At 39.3% G+C, this 21,181-nt stretch overlaps 1 protein-coding gene across 4 annotated transcripts in view; it reads left to right on the forward strand.

The window, feature by feature from the left end:
• The first annotated feature begins 1,276 nt into the window (after positions 1-1,276).
• The window catches only part of NFIB (nuclear factor I B), a 251,192-nt gene continuing 231,287 nt past the window's right edge, over positions 1,277-21,181 (forward strand). For all 4 annotated transcript variants that reach the window (XM_004600157.2, XM_004600158.2, XM_004600160.2 and 1 more), the window contains exons 1-2: positions 1,277-1,414; positions 7,637-8,168. In XM_004600157.2, coding sequence (XP_004600214.1) covers positions 1,385-1,414; positions 7,637-8,168 — 562 coding nt within the window. In that variant the 5' untranslated portion in view covers positions 1,277-1,384. The remainder of the gene's footprint in view (positions 1,415-7,636; positions 8,169-21,181) is intronic.

Consider the following 21,181-nt stretch of genomic DNA (forward strand, 5'->3'; position numbering starts at 1 on the left):
AGACCTTTAACAAAACGAACGAGGGGGGGGGGAGGAGGGAGAGAGAGGGAGAGAGGGAGGGAGAGAGAGAGAGAGAGAGAGAGAGAGAGAGAGAGAGAGAGAGAGAGAGAGAGAGAGAGAGAGAGAGAGAGAGAGAGAGAGAGAGAGAGAGGAGCGGTGGAGGAGGAGGAGGAGGAGGAGGAGGAAGGTGGGGGGCGGGGGGTGTGGAGAGGCTGGTGCAAAAGGAATGCGCGTTTGCAGGAGGAGGAGTAAAGCGATGATTGTGTAATTAAATAATAAAACAATCCTTAAGTCTGATTTGGAGAGAGCGCGAGCGGGGTCCAGAGGGTGGAACCGGTGAATTTTTCAACTTCCAAGTTTTGCAACGAAAGAAAGCGAGAGAGGGAGGGGAAAAAAGAGCCCAGAGCAGAAACGAGAGGAGTTTGGAGCCGAGTGGGAGAGCGGGATTTTAACGTTTGGGATTTTTCAGGAGCTCGTTCCGATCCCCCGGGTTCTGGGCAGCGGCGGCAGCAGCAGCAGCCTCCTCGCTTGGCCGGGTCAGACGCGGGGCGAGGCGGGCGGGCGGGCGTGGAGAAGTCGGCGCGGGCGGCGGCGGTGGCTGCAGCCGGGGACCGCGCGCCGCGAGCCTCTTCCGCCCCGAAGACCTGCGCTCGCGCCCCCTCCCTCACCCCGGCCTCTCCCAGCTCCCCCACCCCACCCCGCCCCCACCCCGACTCTCTCCCGCGCGCGCCCCGCCACCCGCGCGCACTCGCTCACGCTCCCCCTCGCGCACACACATGGTCGGCTCGCGGCAAAGTTTCGTCTGCGATCGCCACTCCGAGATCCTGCCGCAGTGCTCGGGGCTGTAACCTTGAACTTTCCCAGCGCGGTGACACATTCTCCTCTCTCTCCCTCCCACCCTCTCTCCTGCGCCCCCCTCCCCGCCTTTTTTAAAAAAGCATTTCACTATCAACCACTACCCCAAATCCAACCCATACACGATCCTTTGCGCACCCCCCGATTCCCCAACAACAACAACAACAACAACAACAACAACTGCAAAACAGAAAACAAATCCCCAAACCCAGGCGAAAAAAAAGCAGCCAACACCGGAGGCGGCGGCGGCGGCGGCCTCGGCGAGCACGGCCGGCGCGCTCGGACTGCTGGAGGGTTAAAAGTGTAGATTGGATTTCACCCCGGGAAATCTAGCTCGCCGAGTGAACTTGAATCTTTGGCTATTTAAGGAGGACTGGGTTTGTTGTGAAGTTGCGGTGATCCAGCGCAGAGCCCCGTCCTGATTGATTGCATCGCGGGGCTCAGATGACTGTAAAATGAATAGATGAAATTCTTGCTTCTCGAAGATTTTCTTGGGCATCTCCGGGAAAGTGCGTTTTAAGGCGAAGTCATGATGTATTCTCCCATCTGTCTCACTCAGGTACATGTCTCGGTCGCTCTCTCGAGCTTTCTCTCTACCCTGAAATGCCTTTGTTTTGTTGTGTTGTGTTGGTCTGCGGACAATTAACGGCTTTGGGGATAACCTCCGCACCCTAGTCTCCCTCGTGGAAGAAGTAACCTGCAGTTGCGGCGGGATTTGCGGGGCGGCGTGGGAGCCGGCGGGCGGCCCCTCGCCCACGGCCACCGCGCGCACCCAGCCCCTCGCCCCGGGCACGGAGAGCGGCTGCCCGCGCGCTGCCAGGGCTGCCGAGCCGGGTGAGGCCGCCGGGGGTGGGCAGGGCCCGGACCGCCAGCTTTAGTCCCTCGGCGGCCCCCCGAATGCTTACTGCGGCGTGGCGCCCCAGCCCTGGGTGCCCGCCACCCCTCTCGGTCGCTGCAGCGCTAAGGAGGACTCTGGCTTTGGGGGATCTTTGGTGGGGGACCCGAGACCTAATAAACAACCAGTGAACTTGGGCGAGAGAACTTTAGCACGAGGACGCCTTGGTCTCAGTGGCAGGCAGTGGGCGGGCGAGGGAGAAAGTCGGAGGTTGTGGTCGGGGGACCAATTCCTCTGCTTAATTTGGGGATCTGGAACTCTCTGGTCCATAGTGGTCCGCACTTGGAGGTTTCCAGTGACCACATCACAAAGGCGGCCTTTGAGTTGACAGAGTTACTTGGTCGTGGGGAAAGCGGAGAGACTTTTAGAGAACATGTTCATTTTGTGGAGACCTGTTCCTTGGACGATATTTGGGTGTAACTCGTAAGGCAGAAAGTTAATGCTGAAAAAGTAAGGTGCTAAGGAAAAAAAGAATTCAACTTGAAAATTGCTCCGAGACTTTAGGAACAGTGTGATGGGATAAATGAGTGACTTTTATATTTTAACAAGAATAATTTATGCAATTGAAAGCCAGAGAATCAAATAAATATAGAAGTGGCGAGACCAAATAGATTTACCTGGAGGCAGTTTTCATCGCTGCCCAGCCAACTAAACAAACTGATGAACTAACTAAATATTTTAGCTCAAAGTGGGTGTTTTTTTTCTTATTTTTTTGGCAGCAACATTTTAAACCTGTAAAGGTGTGGGTAGTTGACTTTAGCTTTATGGGGTTGTACCACAATTGAGAATTCATAACCAATTTCTTTTGACATTGGCATAACAGCAGCGGTTCAAGAAGTATTTGTCTAGTCTGAGGTGTGTTACAATTTAAAAAAATTCAAATCACGATGATGCCTTTTTGTAATGGACAAATGATTAAGATTTCAATTGTATGACAATTAGAAGCCATTGTGATTCAAAAGGACTGAGGCATTCATAAATTCTGAATGAAGATGAAAACAGTGATAAGGCTTATTCAGTGATTGGATACAGTCCTGTAGTTTTTTGGCTGACACATTTTTTATTGTTTATATTTTGTTTGGCATCTGAGCATGATTAACTTAGATATGGCTATTTTCAGCAAGTAAATGTGTACTTTATTTTAACAAAACTGGAAAAATAAGTTGCTGAGCTCTTCATATTTTAAAAGCTATGAATAATGGCCAATAAATTTGATGATGAAACTGTTTCAGGTATAACCAATTTCCTCTAGTTTGGAAAGTTACCTCTAATATATCCCATCAGCTGGATATTTTTTTTCCTTTTTGTGATGAATCACATCCATTTGCTATTATTTATATATGGGATCATTATTTAATCATAATTCAAATTTAGCAAATTGAGGCAAGCCTTTCACTTACAAAGTACCACATCACTTATTCTCACCTGTAAGGGATTGCTTGCTTATATTTATTTTTATTTCCATCATCGACTTTTCAAAAACATTTCGAGTGATTACATTGCATTTTTAGTTTCCTCTAAATATTTGCCGAAAAGTCACTAGCTTGATCTTAAATTGGGCAATTATAAACATTGCAGCATTGTGACATATGGAAAATGCGGCATGTATACAGCATCATCACTCAGCTATCACTTTGTATTCAAGGATAAATACTTGCCAACACTAATTCATGATGACGAATATTTGTTAATAATGTAAATCTAGGTTCGTGTATTAAAACTGCTTTTCTAAGATTTAAGGCCTACACTAGAGAAGGAAATTTAACTTCAGAACAATGATATAAGTGACTTTATAGGTTATGAAAAGTAAATGCACATTAATGTCGTTACTTTTCTTTCTTTTTCTTCTTTTTTTTTTTTTTTGCGGTGCTGGGGATCCAACTCAGGGCCTCACATGTACAAGGCAAATGCTCTACTGTTGAGCTCTACACCAGGCCCATGGATGTGACTTTTATATCAAGCCTTTCATTTAGCTTTGTATTTATTATAAGAGCCAAAGAAGTAGCAAAAACATTTTTTAGAGTATGTAAATATGAAATAGAGTAACCTTCTTAACTGGTTGGAAACTTTACAAAGTGTCGCAGTTGTTGCAATAGATATCTAGGTTGTGGAAATAATAATTCAAAAGGCGCTCAAGTTAAAATTTATAATTAGGAAAGTTATGCAAAATGTTCTGTCAGTAAAAATCAGTACTTCTACATGCCAGTATAAATTAGATGTAAAAGGAAAACTAATAACTTTCATGTACAACATTTGTTTTTCTAAAATAATGTAAATCCTTAATAATATAACTTTTACTCGGGATGGCTAAATGAACTTTTCTCTTATTATCTTTCAAATTCTTTAGGTACATTTTTAATAGTTTATTGTTACACAGCTATACTCTAAGAACATCTAGTATTTACTCTTCCGTCTCTTATTAGTCTAATTTTCCATCCTTTTCATGCGAACCATTGTTTCTGCGAAGAAAAATAAATATTTCCAATGGAACTAGGACTGTTTACTTTTATATTTGAAATTACTTACTTGACTATTTATTTTATCAATTGAATTCAACTAAAGGAAGTTTAAAAAGAGTAAGAATTAACGTCACTCTATTTTAATAAAATGTCAAAAGAACAAAGTGGCATAGTCACTATAGAGCCATTAGATCTCAGATCACCTTTATGCTTTGCTGTTAAAAAATAGTTTTTATAGTTGTGTGAAGTATGATTGTGAACATTTTTGCATCTAGGATATTTGAGTATCATAATTGGAGTGACAAAGACAGTCAGTTACTATGCTTCATATTCATGTCATCAAAAGCATGAAAAATAAATGTAACTCAGCATTAGAGAACTAGTGCACTTGGGAGGTGACATTCTAGGCATGTAAATACAGAAATTCGTATGACTTTTGCTAACCTCCTCATCATTTTTTTGAATTATATCTCTCTTTAGGAAGTTACGATGTCACTAGAAAGAAATTCACGTAATCATAAAGCCCTGAACAATAGTTATGAGGCAATTTTGTAGACTGAGCAAGTTTGCTATTTTTATTCATCAATATGGAAAGAGTATGTTTTAACCTTGGTTGCAGTAGCAGCACATTCAAGGCAACCTTAAACTGCTTCGTGTGCATTTGTTAAGAAATTACAAACCCAAGCTTTAGTTTTGCATTTTCTTTCTTTAAAATTACTTACTCAGTTTTTCGGATTTGTCACATGATAGATGATTTGACACTCAGACTTAATCAAAAGTATGTTTGGCTTCTTTATAAGAAAATGAAATGTCACTGAACATAGTACTTAAGGATGTAAGTACTTAAGTTACTGCATTACTTAATGTTTGTTAAGATAATATTGCATTTTAAAATGCGTGGCAGGGGCAAAATGAGTGACACAAACCTTTGCGTGCTTCCCCACATGTAGTCTTTACATTCTTAAGTTTTAGTTTGAGTAAACATATATCTGTACGTATATGTATATATTATTAATCATGTCAATAAATCATACTGAAAGCCAGGTTATAAGAAGTGAGTCCTCAAAGCATGTTTGAGTCCACATTACTTTGAGCAGTGTTTCCTTTTGCATATATTTATAAGGGGGATAAACAAAGTTTTTGTAGTTACAGTGAAAGCTAAAGGCATGGCATCAGAAAGTGTATGGAGATAGGGAGGTCTTATCATGGGCTGTGGTTGCAGTGAGCAGGGCTGCCTTCCCACACAAAGAACAGATTGTGGTTTAACTCTTTCCATGGCCTAGTTTAATGTGCTTGCATAGTAACTGAATTGTTCAAATCTCTGCTGGAAACTACTGATCGGTTAAATGATTTCCTCTTTGGCATTTGGTTATGCCTTGTACCGTGATGTAATCATATGAACTCTGTATTGTTATAAAATTTTGATTTACACTTATTCAGCTGTAGGAGCGTTTTTTAGGCAGTATGTTAAAATACTTGATAACTGCGTCATTGATTGGATGGGATATACGCTTCTGTATCTGAACAACCAACTACTAACATACTGTAGTATTGGCATGGAAACTAAGAATTTCATTTTAAAAAGTAGATTCATAACTACCTGGCATTTTGAACTCCTTTGTTAGAATGTCCTTAGTTATACTTTCATCTTCTTTACCTAATGGAGTTGATCATTCTTCTGCTTAAATAGAATTTATTCTATTAGTTCAGGGTGAATAGCACTAGTCTATATTTCCAACTGGGAATAGGATCAGTTAGAGAAAGTTACTTTGTGGTTGAGATGACAATATAGTCAATGTGACCTGAGAAGTAGCTGCAGTGGAAGTTTTCTTTTGCTTCAAATCTTGGCTTGTTTATTGCATATATCCAGTGTGTATGTACATGATATTAAGCTTTCTCTGAACAGTTACTAGGCCTGAGCTTAATAGCAGATTTTATCTTTGGCAAAAAGTAATACAACACTGACTGCTTTTTGGAGAAACATGAATTATCTGTAGGTAAAAATTGTCTGCCACTTCTCATCACCCGCCTTCCTTAAAAGAGGCTTGGGATGAAACAGAGCAGGAAAATATGCAGGAGCTCAAGGAAAACCACTTCCTTCAAAATATGAGTTACTGTATGATTTATACATGTACAGTTTCACAGGCACATACATATGTGCACCCGTGGTCCTGTCTGGGAATTCCTGTATGTAGCAAATGAATTGTCTTCCACAAAAGCAGTAAGTGACCAGCGGTGCACTCTTGGTATCACCCTGCCATCGCATGCAGAGACACAAAGAATGTAAAGTTGGTGCCAAGTTGCCATTTTTCATTGTTCACCTCAGATTGATTTTTAAGGGGTTTAGAATAATTGCCATACTCATGTGATCGGTTAACAAATTAACTGACTCTGTGGGGCTTCAAATTGTATAGGAAAGCTGCCGGAAGAACATTCATGCAATTTACTTTCAACTTTAAGAACTTTGAAAATGCAAGTGTGTCTGGGTATCTGTGAGAGAGTGCAAGAATGTGAGCTAGTGCATGTGCGTGCATGCGTGCGTGCGTGTGTGTGCGTGCATGTGTGTGTACGTGTGTGTGTGCGCGCGCGTTTGGGCTTAGTGTTGGTGGTGAAGGAAGAGAATGCACTGCTCAAAGTATGGAAACCTTCTGTTTAGGACACTGATATGACGCGCCGTGTCCTTTGCCCACTTTCCCTCACTGTATACCGGTTTCTCTAGTTACCACTCTTGGAATGGTGCTGTTTCAGTGTTGGAATGTTGGACGTTTGATAAGAAAATGGATCAAGTTTAATGGCGCATGCTCTTTGTGCCACCAGCAGCCTCTTGCTGAGAGCATGCTCCAAAAGCGGGAACTGTGTGGCATTCCACTGAGCATCTATATGCTTTGTGTTTCTGTGCCACAGAGAAGAGAAATGAACTGTGGCATCGCTCCTGCCTTCTGAACAGTTCTGCTCCGATTTTAAAAAAACAAAACAAAACAAAACAACCACCTCTCACTGTGTTCTTTGTAAAATGGTACTGCTTAGATTTAGTTGGTCAATCAAATATTTAAATATTAAATTAGGTGCCAAGCACCTTGTTTGCTTAGGTTTTAAAGAATGTGGCTGCAGGCTGCAAATGAGGGGGATGGGGCCCAGTGTTGAAATATAAAATACAAACCTTTATTCCTTTTTCTTTTCTCTTCTTTTCTTTTTTCTTTTCTTGGGCGAACCAACCTGTGAATTTTGGTAGAAAAAGGGCACCTTGGCATACTTAATTGTCTCCTTGTCTCACTGTTTTGGTAATTTAAATAAGAAAAGAATATTATTTTTTTTCGCATAACTTTTGTACTAAATTGGGAATGACTTGTGGTCTTATTTTATGAGCTTTTTAAAACTAAACTAACTGAGCCTCTTCTCTCTCCCCTCCCTCCCCCATCTTCTGCAGGATGAATTTCACCCATTCATCGAGGCACTACTTCCACATGTCCGTGCAATCGCCTATACTTGGTTCAACCTGCAGGCTCGGAAACGCAAGTACTTTAAAAAGCACGAGAAGCGAATGTCAAAGGATGAAGAAAGAGCAGTCAAAGATGAGCTCCTCAGCGAAAAGCCTGAAATCAAACAAAAGTGGGCATCCAGGCTCCTGGCCAAACTGCGCAAAGATATCCGCCAGGAGTACCGAGAGGATTTTGTGCTCACCGTGACTGGCAAGAAGCACCCGTGCTGTGTCTTATCCAATCCCGACCAGAAGGGTAAGATTAGGAGAATCGACTGCCTGCGACAGGCAGACAAAGTCTGGCGTCTGGATCTAGTCATGGTGATCCTGTTCAAAGGCATCCCTTTGGAAAGTACCGATGGAGAGCGGCTCATGAAATCCCCACATTGCACAAACCCAGCACTTTGTGTCCAGCCACATCATATCACAGTATCAGTTAAGGAGCTTGATTTGTTTTTGGCATACTACGTGCAGGAGCAAGGTAGGAGCAGATTGTTTTTTTCTTTCAACCCGGCAAACACTGCCCACAAACCCTGTATCTGGAATTTCTGGCTTGGGTTAGATCTAGGCCCTTAGATCTCCTTCACCCACTCTGGATAGAGTGGTCGATCCTCTTTACATGACCACTGCTGCCATGTGCAAGCCTTGGAAAGTGACATGAAACTTTTATATTTGGATAGGCATGGGTATTTAAAGATAGACCACAAAGAGATGTGTTTTCCAATGTCTTTAAAATATACTTATGTATGTATATATGTATATGTATATATATTTTTTCTCTAAGAATATCACCTAATAAGTAGAGTTTGTTACACTTCACTTTTCTATCTTAGGCTACATTCTCTGCATCTAGTCATCTTTTCCCAATTGAAAAATGAATCTTTATTTATGAATGGTCAAACCGCTCTCTGAAAAGCTTTGTCATAGCCTTTAACTAACAAGGTAGATGAACAAATTCAGTGCTATTACACTGAAGAGAGAATACACATTTCATATTACAAAACACTTAAGATATACCTTACCAGAAAGTATATCTTATATAGATCTAGATTTATTTAATTTAAATAGTCCTATTGATACCTACTTTTGATTGTGTAACATTTGCTATAAATTGAATTGATCACAGCTTCTGCTTAAATAATTTATGTTAAGATATTTCCTAGAGTGAGTTGGGAAAATTTAATATCATTAGTTCACTTAAATGTAAATGCATGAAACTTACCACGGTGAAAAAAAGTCGCAGCTCTCTTCATAGTACAGTACATTACAGAACAAAAACAGAAGTGGACTGGTTACACTGGTTTAAAATAAATCTCAAAAAGAATGTAGAACCCGCATGCCATACCTATTTAAGAAAATATTTGATAAAGAAGGTGGTATAAATGTTGCCTGCATAATTAAAAATCGGTGATATTTTGGCTACTTTTTGAATTTATGAATTATTTATTATTTTTATTTTTATAAACAAATTTATTTAAGTAGCTGAGGATTTCTTTTTTTCAAATGTATGTTGGGATATAAATATCCTTATATTAGTAATAGTCCATAGCAAACAGTAAAACATTTCAAAAACTAGCATGTCAAAAGTAAACTGAAGTTTGATCTCCCACACATGGTGGGTCATTTCCTAACTTGGCCTGGCACAAGGAAATCTGACCTGTAGATCACCAGGTGACAGACAGTTATTTGATTATCTTTATATAAACATAGGATTTAATAATTTGGTATGAACATTATTATCATTCAAGAAACCAAAAATGCACTTTTCATTCAGAAATCTAGAGCTTTACCATGTGCTTTTTATCTTTGTATTTTTTTTAGATGTGATTTTAGAGGTGTGCTTAACTGTCACTGAAATTTTTTTGCTTGATTTAAAATAATGTGCTAGACAACATATATTTGGAAATAGTTCCTTAAAAAAGATGAATCATTACATTTATTAGTTTTATGCATTTAAAAATTAAATTCCAGTAGTGATGGTAAGGCAAAATACTTTTTCTCCCTGTGTGTTCTAAAATAAAAGCTCATTCATACATGACACTTTATTTGATTGACAGCTGTCTAGGAGGTGACATTTTAAGGTGGGTTGTATATGTTGTGTTGGATTGATTTGTAAGCGGGTTGTATCTATGTGGTGAAAGTTGAGGCTGAAGTTTTAAAAAGTGGGTCATGAAACTTTTTAGTGCAGAGAGGAGAGATGTGAAGCTACTTCACTGCAGCGCACATTTTAACTAGCTTGGAGGTTAGCTTTTTTTAAGGTGTGTGTGCATGTAAGCTCACTCCCAGGGCAGATAGCCAAATGTCCTGGTTGATGAACTGACAATAAAGAACATATCATTTGGATTTGTGGAGCTAGGATGAAGAAAGAAAAATGCATAGATGTCTTCTGCACCACTGGTCATGGTAATATAAAGTTTTATACAACTCCTGGAGACTGTTTAGAAAAAAAATCGATTTTGTTGTTGTTTTGACAGTGTGTATCAAAAGAACCTCTCACTATTTTGCCCTATGAGTCTCATTTGTATCCTCTGCTACCTGCCAGTTCATCACTTGGTAACATCTGTTGGTCCTTTGAAAAAGTCACATCAGGATGCTTTTGTGTTTTTCTTTTTTTTTAGAAATTTAGATACGTATATATTTTGTTGTTGTTGATGGATATAGGTTAATTATGTGAGTTAGTAGTGTAATCAAGGAGGCATTTTTTTTATGAAAGAAGCCTGTAGTCAGTCAAAGGGATGCATATTTTCCATCACGACCTTTTATTTTTTCCTCTAAGTTTGTGGAAACCCACTTGTCTGTTTTATAAATCAGGTGAAGAAGTATATTAAAAAAAAAAAAAGAAAAACCAGCAAAGAAAAAAATGTACTGTTTGAAAGAGAATGAGCAATTACCTTTCCCTCTTTTTTTCTCTCACTCTTCACTTCTAAATGACTGGGAGGAAAACATGAGAAAGAACAGAGAGAATGCCAAAGATGGTTGCCACTGGCACCAGGATTGGCATCAGACCCTCTTTGTTTAGCTCAGGATGCCTGTGATTTGTTAGTTGGCATCCGCATTGCAGTGTGGAGTGATGTTACAATATATTGACAATTTCCAGATCTAAAAATGTCAATAGTCCTCTTGGTTATTTACACTAGATCACAAACTGCATTTCTTCTGGACTATGAAATAAAGACCAACATATAATAAAGTTCCATTGTTGGCCAACTTTCTATGCTTTTCTTTTTCCCTCTTTCTCTTTTGGTTCAACCCTCTACTTTTTTTCCTCTCATGCTCAGCAGTCTCATCATTTTTGAAGCGTGGAAAGAGTTACTAGGGCTTTGACCCAAGCTAGAGTGCTATATTCGCATCTGATAATGGGTTTGCGAAAAATTTAGACATTTTATAATCATTTTTGATATATAGTTCATTATACTTTTGCATCAGATGGCCGTAAGGCAGTATTTTCTTCAAAGCTAAATCCCTTTGTTATTCAGCTTCTTCTATGAATATTGCCTGGTTGACCGCAATTTAGTCCATTTTTCTATTTTTTTACATTTCTAAGGGTCATATTGGATATAGAAATTTATAGAATTATAGAACCCCCCACTTTACCTGTAAATATATACATCGTTTGGGAGCAACTGCATTTAAATCCATAAAAATCATTTGATGTTATTGATTCAGAGGGCTGCGCTTCGGCTGTTTCGTTGCTACAAGAACCGCCATTTTGTTTGTGAAGTGCCAGGCGAGGGGGAAAAAAAAGGCAGACACTGTGCTTGATGCCAATAATGGTTGCCAGTGGCACCGAGGTTGGCATCAGACCCTCTTTGTCTAGTTGCTGAATGCCTTTGATTCGTTGGTTGGCATCCGCATTGCAGTGGGCACTCTGGAAAGTTTTTGACAATCCCTGAATGAAAGCTGCTTGCTTGTTTGCTGCAGCAAACCTTAGCTAATATAAAATCCTTAAAAAAAAAAAATTAAAGAAAAAAAGACTGTGAGAGATTAAAGGAAGAAATAGCTCTAAAGTAGCCTCCATTTTCCCAAAGATATTAAAGATGTTCAATAATTCTTGGGCAGGTGGTACCTATTCCCCATATTGCCTTTGTTACTGCATTCAGGAAAGCAAAGCAAAACAAAACAAAACAAAATCCAGGCAAGCTTTGCACAACACACCTTCCTGGGACATCCCTGTGCTCTTGGATTCTCAGCATGCGGTGAGAAGGGCGTGAAGAACTAGGAAAAATAGTGAGCAGGAATTCAGTCATCATGATGGACTATTGCTTTCAGGCGTATCACTGCTCATTTTTAACCCAAATTCTAGCCCCCTTCAGTTCCTCCAGTTCCAAATTTCATAGTAGCATGTTGAGAAAAAGCTTAAGTTTTCCCCCTAGAGATGGGTAAGTGTGTTCATCTTAATATTTTTTTTTTGTGGATAAAATAGACAATCTTTCTGAGGCAACCTGTGTGGTAAAGGCTGTTTACTAATCATTTATTTCTGAATTTCTGAATTCTGCATCAAAATGTGCCAGCTTCCAGAACACAGTCCTGCACAATACAGTAAAACAACCCAAAAGTCCAAAATCATTTTGGTGCAAGTTTCCTAGATAGTTAGCATTAATACTGCTTTCAGGTTAACCACCATTATCTCATTAATTAATAAGAAGGATTAGCTGTTCTACCCAAAGGGCAGCACAGAAGGAAGTCTGGTCTATGGGAGGCCTTGAGGCTCTGTGTCCTGTGGGAAGGCGGGGGAAGGCAGGGTTTGGGGGGCAGGGAATGTCTTTCTCTAAGGCAGGGAATAGTTTTCAAGAGAGGTCACAGCACACTGAAAAGTTTAGTGATCTTAAGAGATAGTAACTGTTGCCGTGACTTTAACGGATTAGAGTTTTAACTCAGTCAGCCTGAAGGAGTGTTGTACTGTACTTTGCACTCCCATTAAACATGTTTTGGAGTCCAGGAACCTCATGGCTTTCACAAGAGTGCTTCCTTTAGCCTTCTGAGCCCTTACAATTGTGATCCATTGTGGAATAGAAAATTTTGTTGTTTTATGGTTAGGTGTTATGATAATTAAAGTATATTTTGAAGCTGTGAAAATGGCCCATTCGCAAGGGAAGTTGTAATCATTATTACTGTTTTTGAAACAGAATCCTTCCTGGTTGTCACATATCATTAGCAGGGAAGCAAGCACTGAGGGTTATTTTCCTTATTTCTCCTTTCCTCTGAAAAGTTACTTTTAGAATCTTGTGGGTAACAGTCATTTCTTTCCGAAATGCTTAAGTAGATACCTATTTTCAAGTTGACATTGTATTTGAATATATTTCACTTCATTTCGTAGGTGTTTCTCATTGTGGGAAAACTAAGTTTTCCTAGTTTATTCAAAAGGAAGCTGTCGCAGCTTCATACAGGTTGTGTATAGGAGTAGCACAATGTGTGCAGGTTTGACTTAGGGGGAACACTGTTAAGTTTTCCCATGGGGCATCCTGTCCTTGACTGAACTCGTGAACTCTAGTGCACATTTGTTTGCATTCTGGCTCACACACAATTCACCAGATAAAGAAGGGCTCTTATTGGCATGTCTTGCTCCTAGGCTTAATGAGACCTTTGTGGGAACACATATTGTAAGATAAGATACTTAGCAATTTTCTCACTGATAAGAAGAAAATGCAGTCCTAAGGGGCCAGAAGTTTGCCCTGTGCACCATAAGACAGTTTTGCCAGACAATTCAAGAGTTAAACTCCGAGGCCCAGTTGCCAGCTGGGAAAGCTTGGCATCTGTGTTCTGATATGGCAAACTAAGCTCTTGCATTGCTGTTAATATGATATCACTTTTCAAAGGGAAAGGAGCGGGGCTTGTTTGCTCCATCACTAACTACTTTCAAATATCTAGTGACCCGTCCCTGAGGGAACAAAATACCCCACTCCCAATCTTTCCCCATAGAAACAGCACTACAGACTCTGTAATGAAAATATTTCTCTAGGTTATATTATTTGGGTTTGCAAACTTACTGCATGCATGTGATAAAATAACTCCACATGTAAGAGAACTGAAATGTGCTAGATTATTTAGGAATAGTGGTAATCTGGGGGAACTGAGCTTTGCAGCATTGAGAGGAACTTGTCTTGCAGCATCTTTGAAGCGGCCTAAAAATGACCCCCACCTCCCTAATAGAGTGTGAACTGGGAGACACACAGTCCAGCAGTACCCATTGAGGAGACCTCTTGTTGCCTCTGCTTTAGTTCTCCTAAAGTTTGTTTTCTGGTACTCCCCATACGAAGTCTAGTCACACAGAGATATCAATGTAAATGTGTTAGGCTTATTCATTTACTTATTTCCTCCTAGATTGGGAATGTGGGAGGAAACTGTCAAGAGGAAATCAAGGTTTTCATTCTTCATTAGCTGTTTTTCTTTTGAAGTTGACACTTGAGTTTGAAACAACAATCTGAGATAGTCAAGTCTTCCTCCTCATAAACTTTCATTATGCCCAATTGAACTGGAAACTAGATCACTGGGCTTAAGAAAACTGTTTTATGACCTCTCCCCCCCCACACACTCTTGCCCTTTCTGTGACCAATTAGAATTTCAGCACCTGAAGAGGGAGTCACCCACTGGGAGGGTGAATCAGAATTCTCTGGAATTCTTAAAAATTGAGATAAGTGAGCTTTCATTTCTGTCATCCCAGTGGTTTTCAGATAACTGAGCTGACATTATAATCAGAGGAATAATTATTGCTTTGTTTGAAGCTTAAGGTTTGCTGAGAGTGGAAAGAGTATAGACAAAGCTCATGAAGACAGAGGCTGTGTAAATATCTGAAAATTAGAGGCAAAGGCAGGGGTGATCTCTGGCTGGAAAAGTTGCTTTTGGTAGAAGTTTCTTTTCACTGTGAAAGAATAGCATTTTCTAAATGGAAGCTGATGGAAGTATAACTCGGGACATTCAGGCAGCTCGCTTTTCAGTGTCGATGCTCTGGCAGAGCAAATGGTCAGCCAACATACTGTTCCAAACAAAGTTTTCCAACTCCTTCCTCCATCCTTCTGGAGGAAGAATCATTTTAGAAATCTCAAGGACCAGTGGTTATGCGCTCAGAAACGGGAGTTATTCCAGCAGCTGTCCCAGCGCCAGACACAGTGAGAGGGGGCTTCCTCTTAATCATGCTTACTTTTTTTTTTTTTATGGCAGCGTGGTATGTTGTCTCATTTTAAAGTACATTCTTGGGTCCTTGAACTCTTATTATGTGATGTGGTTAATTTAACTGAATCCAGTTGTTAGGATTTGGCATAGAGAATAAATCATCAAACTGCAGAGAACTTGTGAAAACTGTGTGTCGTGAGGAGTGTGTCTGCGGGATTAATTTGTGTTAGGCTGAAAGTTGCAGAATGTGAGGCTAATAGGACTTGAAATGGTTGGGCTTTTTGGTTGTTATATTATTTGGAAAATTGGAAGAAATGGCTACCAATTAGCCAATGAGGTGGAAAGACCTTGAGGCTGAACTGAAGGCCACACATATGCAAACAATAATAACAACAAAATCCTCAAAATTTACATGAAGCAGTGTACTTAGAGGGGAATGCAAAGTATCCTTGTGAATAAATATATTGTTTATAATAAAACACTTAGATACACGTATTCTCTGTTTATGATGCTAGTTTAAACAGGATAATGTTGATGAATTGCAGACAAATTAAAGGACTCTGAATAAGGACTATATAATTGAAAATATGGGGTGATGGATGAAGTAATTTTACTAGCTGAGAGTTGCCTGGAGGTTGTATATTTTCAGAATTCCATTTAATGCAGTTCGGAGCATGTAGTCAGTTATGGATGAAGCACAAATCAGTCGAAAATGGGATTTGTTTAAACAAGTGCAAAAAATTATCAAAAAAAACCCCTTTAAGTATATGCAATTTTAAAATTCTGTTTAGCTTCAGTTAGCTTTCTCAAGAAAGAAGATGTGATAAATAGTATTCTGTGGAATTTTAAAATACAAATATCTTCCACAAATGAACATAAAAGTATTTAAGAAGCATCACTAATATTGACATTCTCTCTTTATATGCCACAAGAAACTGAATTCTTAAATAATTTGAAATTTCAAAACTAATTGAAAACATGCATGGAGAAATGTATTGCTGTAAAGAGAGGGTGTGGTGATTTTAAGAGAAAAATCTAATCATGAGCAAGAGGTTGAGAAAGTTACTTGGAATTGCCGCCTCTGTAATTCACGGGAGGAGGGGATTACATTTATGCCTATGTTAATAACACAAGTATGTTGATATAAAATCTCTACCCCTTGATTAGTGAATTCTAAAGTGTGAAAAACATTCCTGCTTAGGATAACTTGTATTTTATTATTCTGACATCTGCAGTTTCTGGATGGATTACCTTAAATTTGCTATGCTATGTTAAAAGCCCTTGTTTTATGAGGTCGGTCTCAGCTTCTGGCCTTGGTGTCAGGAACCCTGCTACGTGATGCAACTTGCCTTGTTAGGTTTAATTGACCAAAGCTGATGTGTTAAAACAATTCATTTGTGCTGTAACTTATGCCCTGGCTAAGTTGCTACCTGAATCCCTTGACCTTGACTTGTCTGGGTCACGAAATGGCTGCGAGCTGTTTGACCTTTCCATTGTGTAGTAATGTCACTGTTTCCTCTTACTCTTTTATGGTAATAGCTGACAAAAAGCTCCAGCCCCGACTTTACACCCCAGTGGATTCAAGGCAGCGCTTTGCAGCAGCTACATCTTCTGTTTGACATGGTCTGGCTGTAGAAGTGACTTTCTTTTGTTTGTAGACAGTGATGGGGACAGATTTGCAGTCTTGTGGCAGGAGGTGGGGAGGGCACTCTTCTGGTGTTTGGAGAGACTTGGATTCCTTCTGCGTAGACATTCAGTTTCCGTGTTTCATGATGATGCATATCACAATTTCCGTTTCCCTGCACTTCTGTGGTTGACTTTGCAGCTTCTTATATTTATGGTTTCCTTAATAATTGCTTTTCAACATTTTTTAGCTGTGATAATAAAAATATTTTATTGTCATTATTTAGGGCAAAAGTGGTAAGTTTTGTTATGTTTTTAGTTACCAGTGTGTAATTCCTAAAACAACTGACTTTCAACTCTACCTTATAAACCTTTCTACAATATTGGAAAAGGTCGTTTTATTAAAAGTGTAGGACAAAAGCAGTTTTTAAAGAAATAATGGAATCAATGTTGTAACAATGTATTCATTCCTATCGCTTATATTATTGTTTTAAGGGAAGTCAATTCTTTGTGACTTATATAGCTAAATTTCATGACACAGTGAACCATTAGTAAATTTGAAGTTTTTATTTCTGTGGGGATTTTTACCAGCATATGAAATTAAATATTTATTTTAATGACTATACAAATTGTTTTCTCCATTCTTCATGAAGTCCTCCTATACAAAAATACCAACTCTTATCTCCATTCTCTTTGGAAGCAGTGAAATAATTTTGCTTCTTAAAATATTGGAAAAGCCTTCTAAAATGTTAAAACAGATATTTTTATCCCACCAATTTTTTCTTGCCAAATATGACATTGTAGTTTATGACTTTTTTCTATATTTGCCAGATTAAATGTTTAAAATCCAAGCTGTTATATTTTATTTTTACATTATTAGAAGAAAAAAGGAAAGTTTAAGTAAGACTGTGCATTTCCTTACTTGTATGTCACATACTATTTATGCATGTGTGTGGATACACTTTCAGTTCAGAGTCAGTGCGGTCCAGCTACTTAGAACCTTGGAAAAAAAGGCACCAGGAACTTCTGTTCCCTTTTAAAAACGCTCTGAAATGGCAGGTGAAAGGTTCCCCCTCCTCTTTCGGTTGCTATTGTTTTAAACTATTTTTACCCAGGAATGTTTACAAGATGAATGAATTTAAATACTTTGTAGTGTTATTCATGTTGATAATCCAGCATCCTACGGATCTGAGGAAGAACTGTGAATGAAATGCACTGAATCTGTAGTAAGTAGCCTTAGTTTTTCTCTCTTCTATAAAAGTCAGCAGAGATCTGAAAACAGCTCCCTGGGCTTCTGTCTGCTCCTTCATTGGGATCCCTAGTCCAGTGCCAATTTTGAGTCCAGTTTGCGTGTGGGTGGTGGGCTAACATGCCAGATGCAGAAGGACTGTGGTATGAGAGCAGCAACCAGCTCCTAAGCATGAGAAACATAGCTGACTTCTTATGGAAGTCGATTAAGTTTCCTCCACTGAAAGAATTTCAAATGGGGAATGGGTTAACTTCTTTTTAGCAGGTAGGGGTAGTGGTTTGGGCTATACCTGGTGGTGCTCTGTGACTACTACCAGCTCTGTGCTCTGGGGTCATTCTGCTCTGTGATGGATGGTGCTAGTGGTAACTCCTAGATGGTGTAGAATTGGTTGGCCACATGCAAGGCAATTTGTATTAGAACCTGATACTAATTTCTGGCCCAGATCTCAGCTTTTTAGCTAAGTTGGTTAAGTTCATGGTAATGGGATAGTGTGTATGTGTGTGTGTGTGTGTGTGTGTGTGTGTGTGTGTTTGAGAGAGAGAGAGAGACAGAGAAAGAGAGACAATGAGAGACAGATAGAGACAGAGAGACAAAGAGAGACAGAGACAGAGAGAGACAGAGAGAGACAGAGAGAAAGAAACAGAGAGACAGATAGAGAGAGGGAAAGAGGGAAAGAGATGGGGGAGGGTGAAATAGAAAGAGATATTAAAAAAGGAGGTAGAAATGGTCTTTTAAACTTTGTCTAGAAGGGTGATTTATTTATGAATTGAAGAGTGTAGTTGAAATATTCTGGCAGGGCTGGGAGATAGCTCAAAGGGCTGGAGCACATACCTTGCATTTGAGAGATCTAAGGTCCAGCCTGATACCACATGCCCTACCTCAATAGTGCTAGATCTGGCCCTGGAGGCTGGAGACCACCAGAGTGGCCCCCAGCACTAGTGGGTCTTAGTATTGTGTCACCGCACTGAGTCTTGAACCATCCTACTCTGTTGTCTCAGATCTGCTGGGAATCACCCTATCCTACTGGAGCATTGCTTGGTTGACCCTCACCAAAAAATATAATTCTTGGGGACTGGAGAGGTTCACAGTGGGCAGGGCACTTACCTTGCATATCGCCAACACAAGTTCAAGTCTTTGCACCACATTTGGTCCCCCAGGCCCTGCCAGTAATGATTCCTGAGCACAAAGTCAGGAGTAAGCCCTGAATGCTGCTGGGTGTGACCAAAAATAAAAACAATAATTAAGACCTTGGGTTTGCTTTTGGCATTGAACAAATACCCTTTCTGCTTGCCATTTTTGTTTTTGTAGAACATAGAAAGTATGTGCTTGAATCTGACGTCTTGAATTCTAGACTTATGTCAGCTGTGTGACCTTGGTAAACTCAATTATGTTCCATGTGGTTTGATTTTCTGTTTTATAGAATGGCGTTTAAAATAATCCTTCTTCATAAGTCTGTTTAAGTATCAAAATGAAATAATTTTTGTAAGTGAAGCAATAATGTTAATACTTGACAGTGTTAGTGTATATAATGGGAATCTACACCTTTTTTCCTAAAACTGTGGATTGCAATGGAGGGGGGGGTTTACATAACTGAATGTGAGGGTTATGAAAATGTTGGCAACAGTTAAAGGTTTATGAATTTGCAACGAGCAAAAATTAATTCAAAATCAAATACATAATGAATACAAGGTGTTTTTTTTTAGTAGAGTTTATCTGTATTGCATTTCTCAGGTGAAAAGGAGTTAAGGGTGGAAAAAGTTTAGAGTTACAGAGAAATTGGACAGTTTATGGAAGGAGCAACTGGGGACGTTGAAGCAAAAGGTCATCAGTTAGTTTAGATAAGTCTCAGGTCAAGTGATAAGATATTCCTAAGAGAAAATTAAGTCTTGATCACAGTCATGTGTGTGCATAATAGGGAAAAAACTTGAAAGTAGGCAAGTTATTATTTTTTTTATAGCTTTAAATCTCTTTAGTACAGTGGGTAAGGACTTGGATTGCAATCTACTACAGACCTGGCTCAGTACTTGGCACCACATAAGATACCCCCAGCATCACCCACCATGAGTGATTCCTGAGCACCAATGTGTGTGATCCCAAGCAAACAACAACAAAACCCACTTTTGACTAGAACAATTATAAAGTTTATCAGTTTTTTATATTTAGAGAATTAATTTTTAAAGGAAGGGGTAAAAGTTTTTTTGGGGGAGTCACAGGGACAAAACTTTATTAGTGACTGACAGCTCTTCATTGGTATTGAATGAACAGTGTCCTCACAAGTACTTGTAATTCATTATACTCTAGTAAAAGCATAAGTCTTTTTATTATGGGGGAAAATGTTCAGTTCCCAACATTTGGGGGAACACCACTTATGGTTTGGATTTGGTTGGATAAAAATGATGATGTGGCTAGACTGGATTGTTCTTGAAGAGGAACAAGCTGCTGGATTTTATACTCTTTTTAAGTCTGAAAATGACCCTGAGTTGGGTTAGAACCTCAAAATGTTTAATTAGTTAAACATGAATTACTTTGGTTAGTTTGTTTTGACTGTTTAACTCTTCTTTAGTTAGTCTTTCTCATTTTTTATACAGTGTTAAGAAAATTAGTATCTAGAGGAAAAGAGTTAATATTTACTAAAGTGATTTTGATTTTACTAAGAACAGGAGGAAGCCAAATGGGACGTGGTTAAAACATTTCTTTCTTTTCAAACAAGATATGGGATCAATGTTTGACTTCAGTGGCTCCTATTGGTTGAATATATGCAGTTATGAAGCCATGTTTGTGGACTCGGTCCTTGGGGATTAATTAGTTCTGCTACTGTTCTCCATGACCAGTGGGTTGTCCTTTTTACTTTGTACAGCAGGTTTGGAAAGTGGACAGATTAACCCATGTTCACTGTCTCTACAAGGAAAATACAGTAGAGCACCTGTCATGTAGCTGTAGTGCTGAAAAGCATCATATTCTCAAAAGAAGCATTTTATAATAATATCTAATGTTTCGAGCCAGGAGTTAGTAGAAAAAGTTATGTCATTGTTTGTTCATTAGTTAAAGGGTAACTAGGGTGTGCGGAAAGCAGAATCAGAACATTGATTAGCTTGTTTAGATTCTGGCACATAATTTTTTTAGTAATTTCTGTCCTTTTCTTTTTGAGAACATTAATTGCTTTTCTGTTAGCTACTGTTCAGTTGCTATTTAGTTGCTCTTTTCTGGCTTAGTTGCTATTCTGTTCATGGACTACACAAAATAAAAAAAACATTTTTGTACATAAATTGAACTGCATCAAAAATTGTTTTTAGATAGGGGCCACCCTGATTAGTGATTGGGGGCCTTACTGGCTTTGCCTAGCTTTGGTTTGTTGACTGCAAGGTGTGTGGTTGGCCTGACTGTGCTCTCTGGTCATCAGTACTATTTACAGGTACTAGGGACTACGTAGTATCAGGATTCAAATCCAGGGCCTCACACATGTTAGGCAAGTGCTCCTACACTGAAGGTATCTCTTCTGTCCACATCCAAAG

This window comes from Sorex araneus, chromosome 1, assembly GCF_027595985.1.
Source record: "Sorex araneus isolate mSorAra2 chromosome 1, mSorAra2.pri, whole genome shotgun sequence".
NCBI lineage: Eukaryota > Metazoa > Chordata > Mammalia > Eulipotyphla > Soricidae > Sorex > Sorex araneus.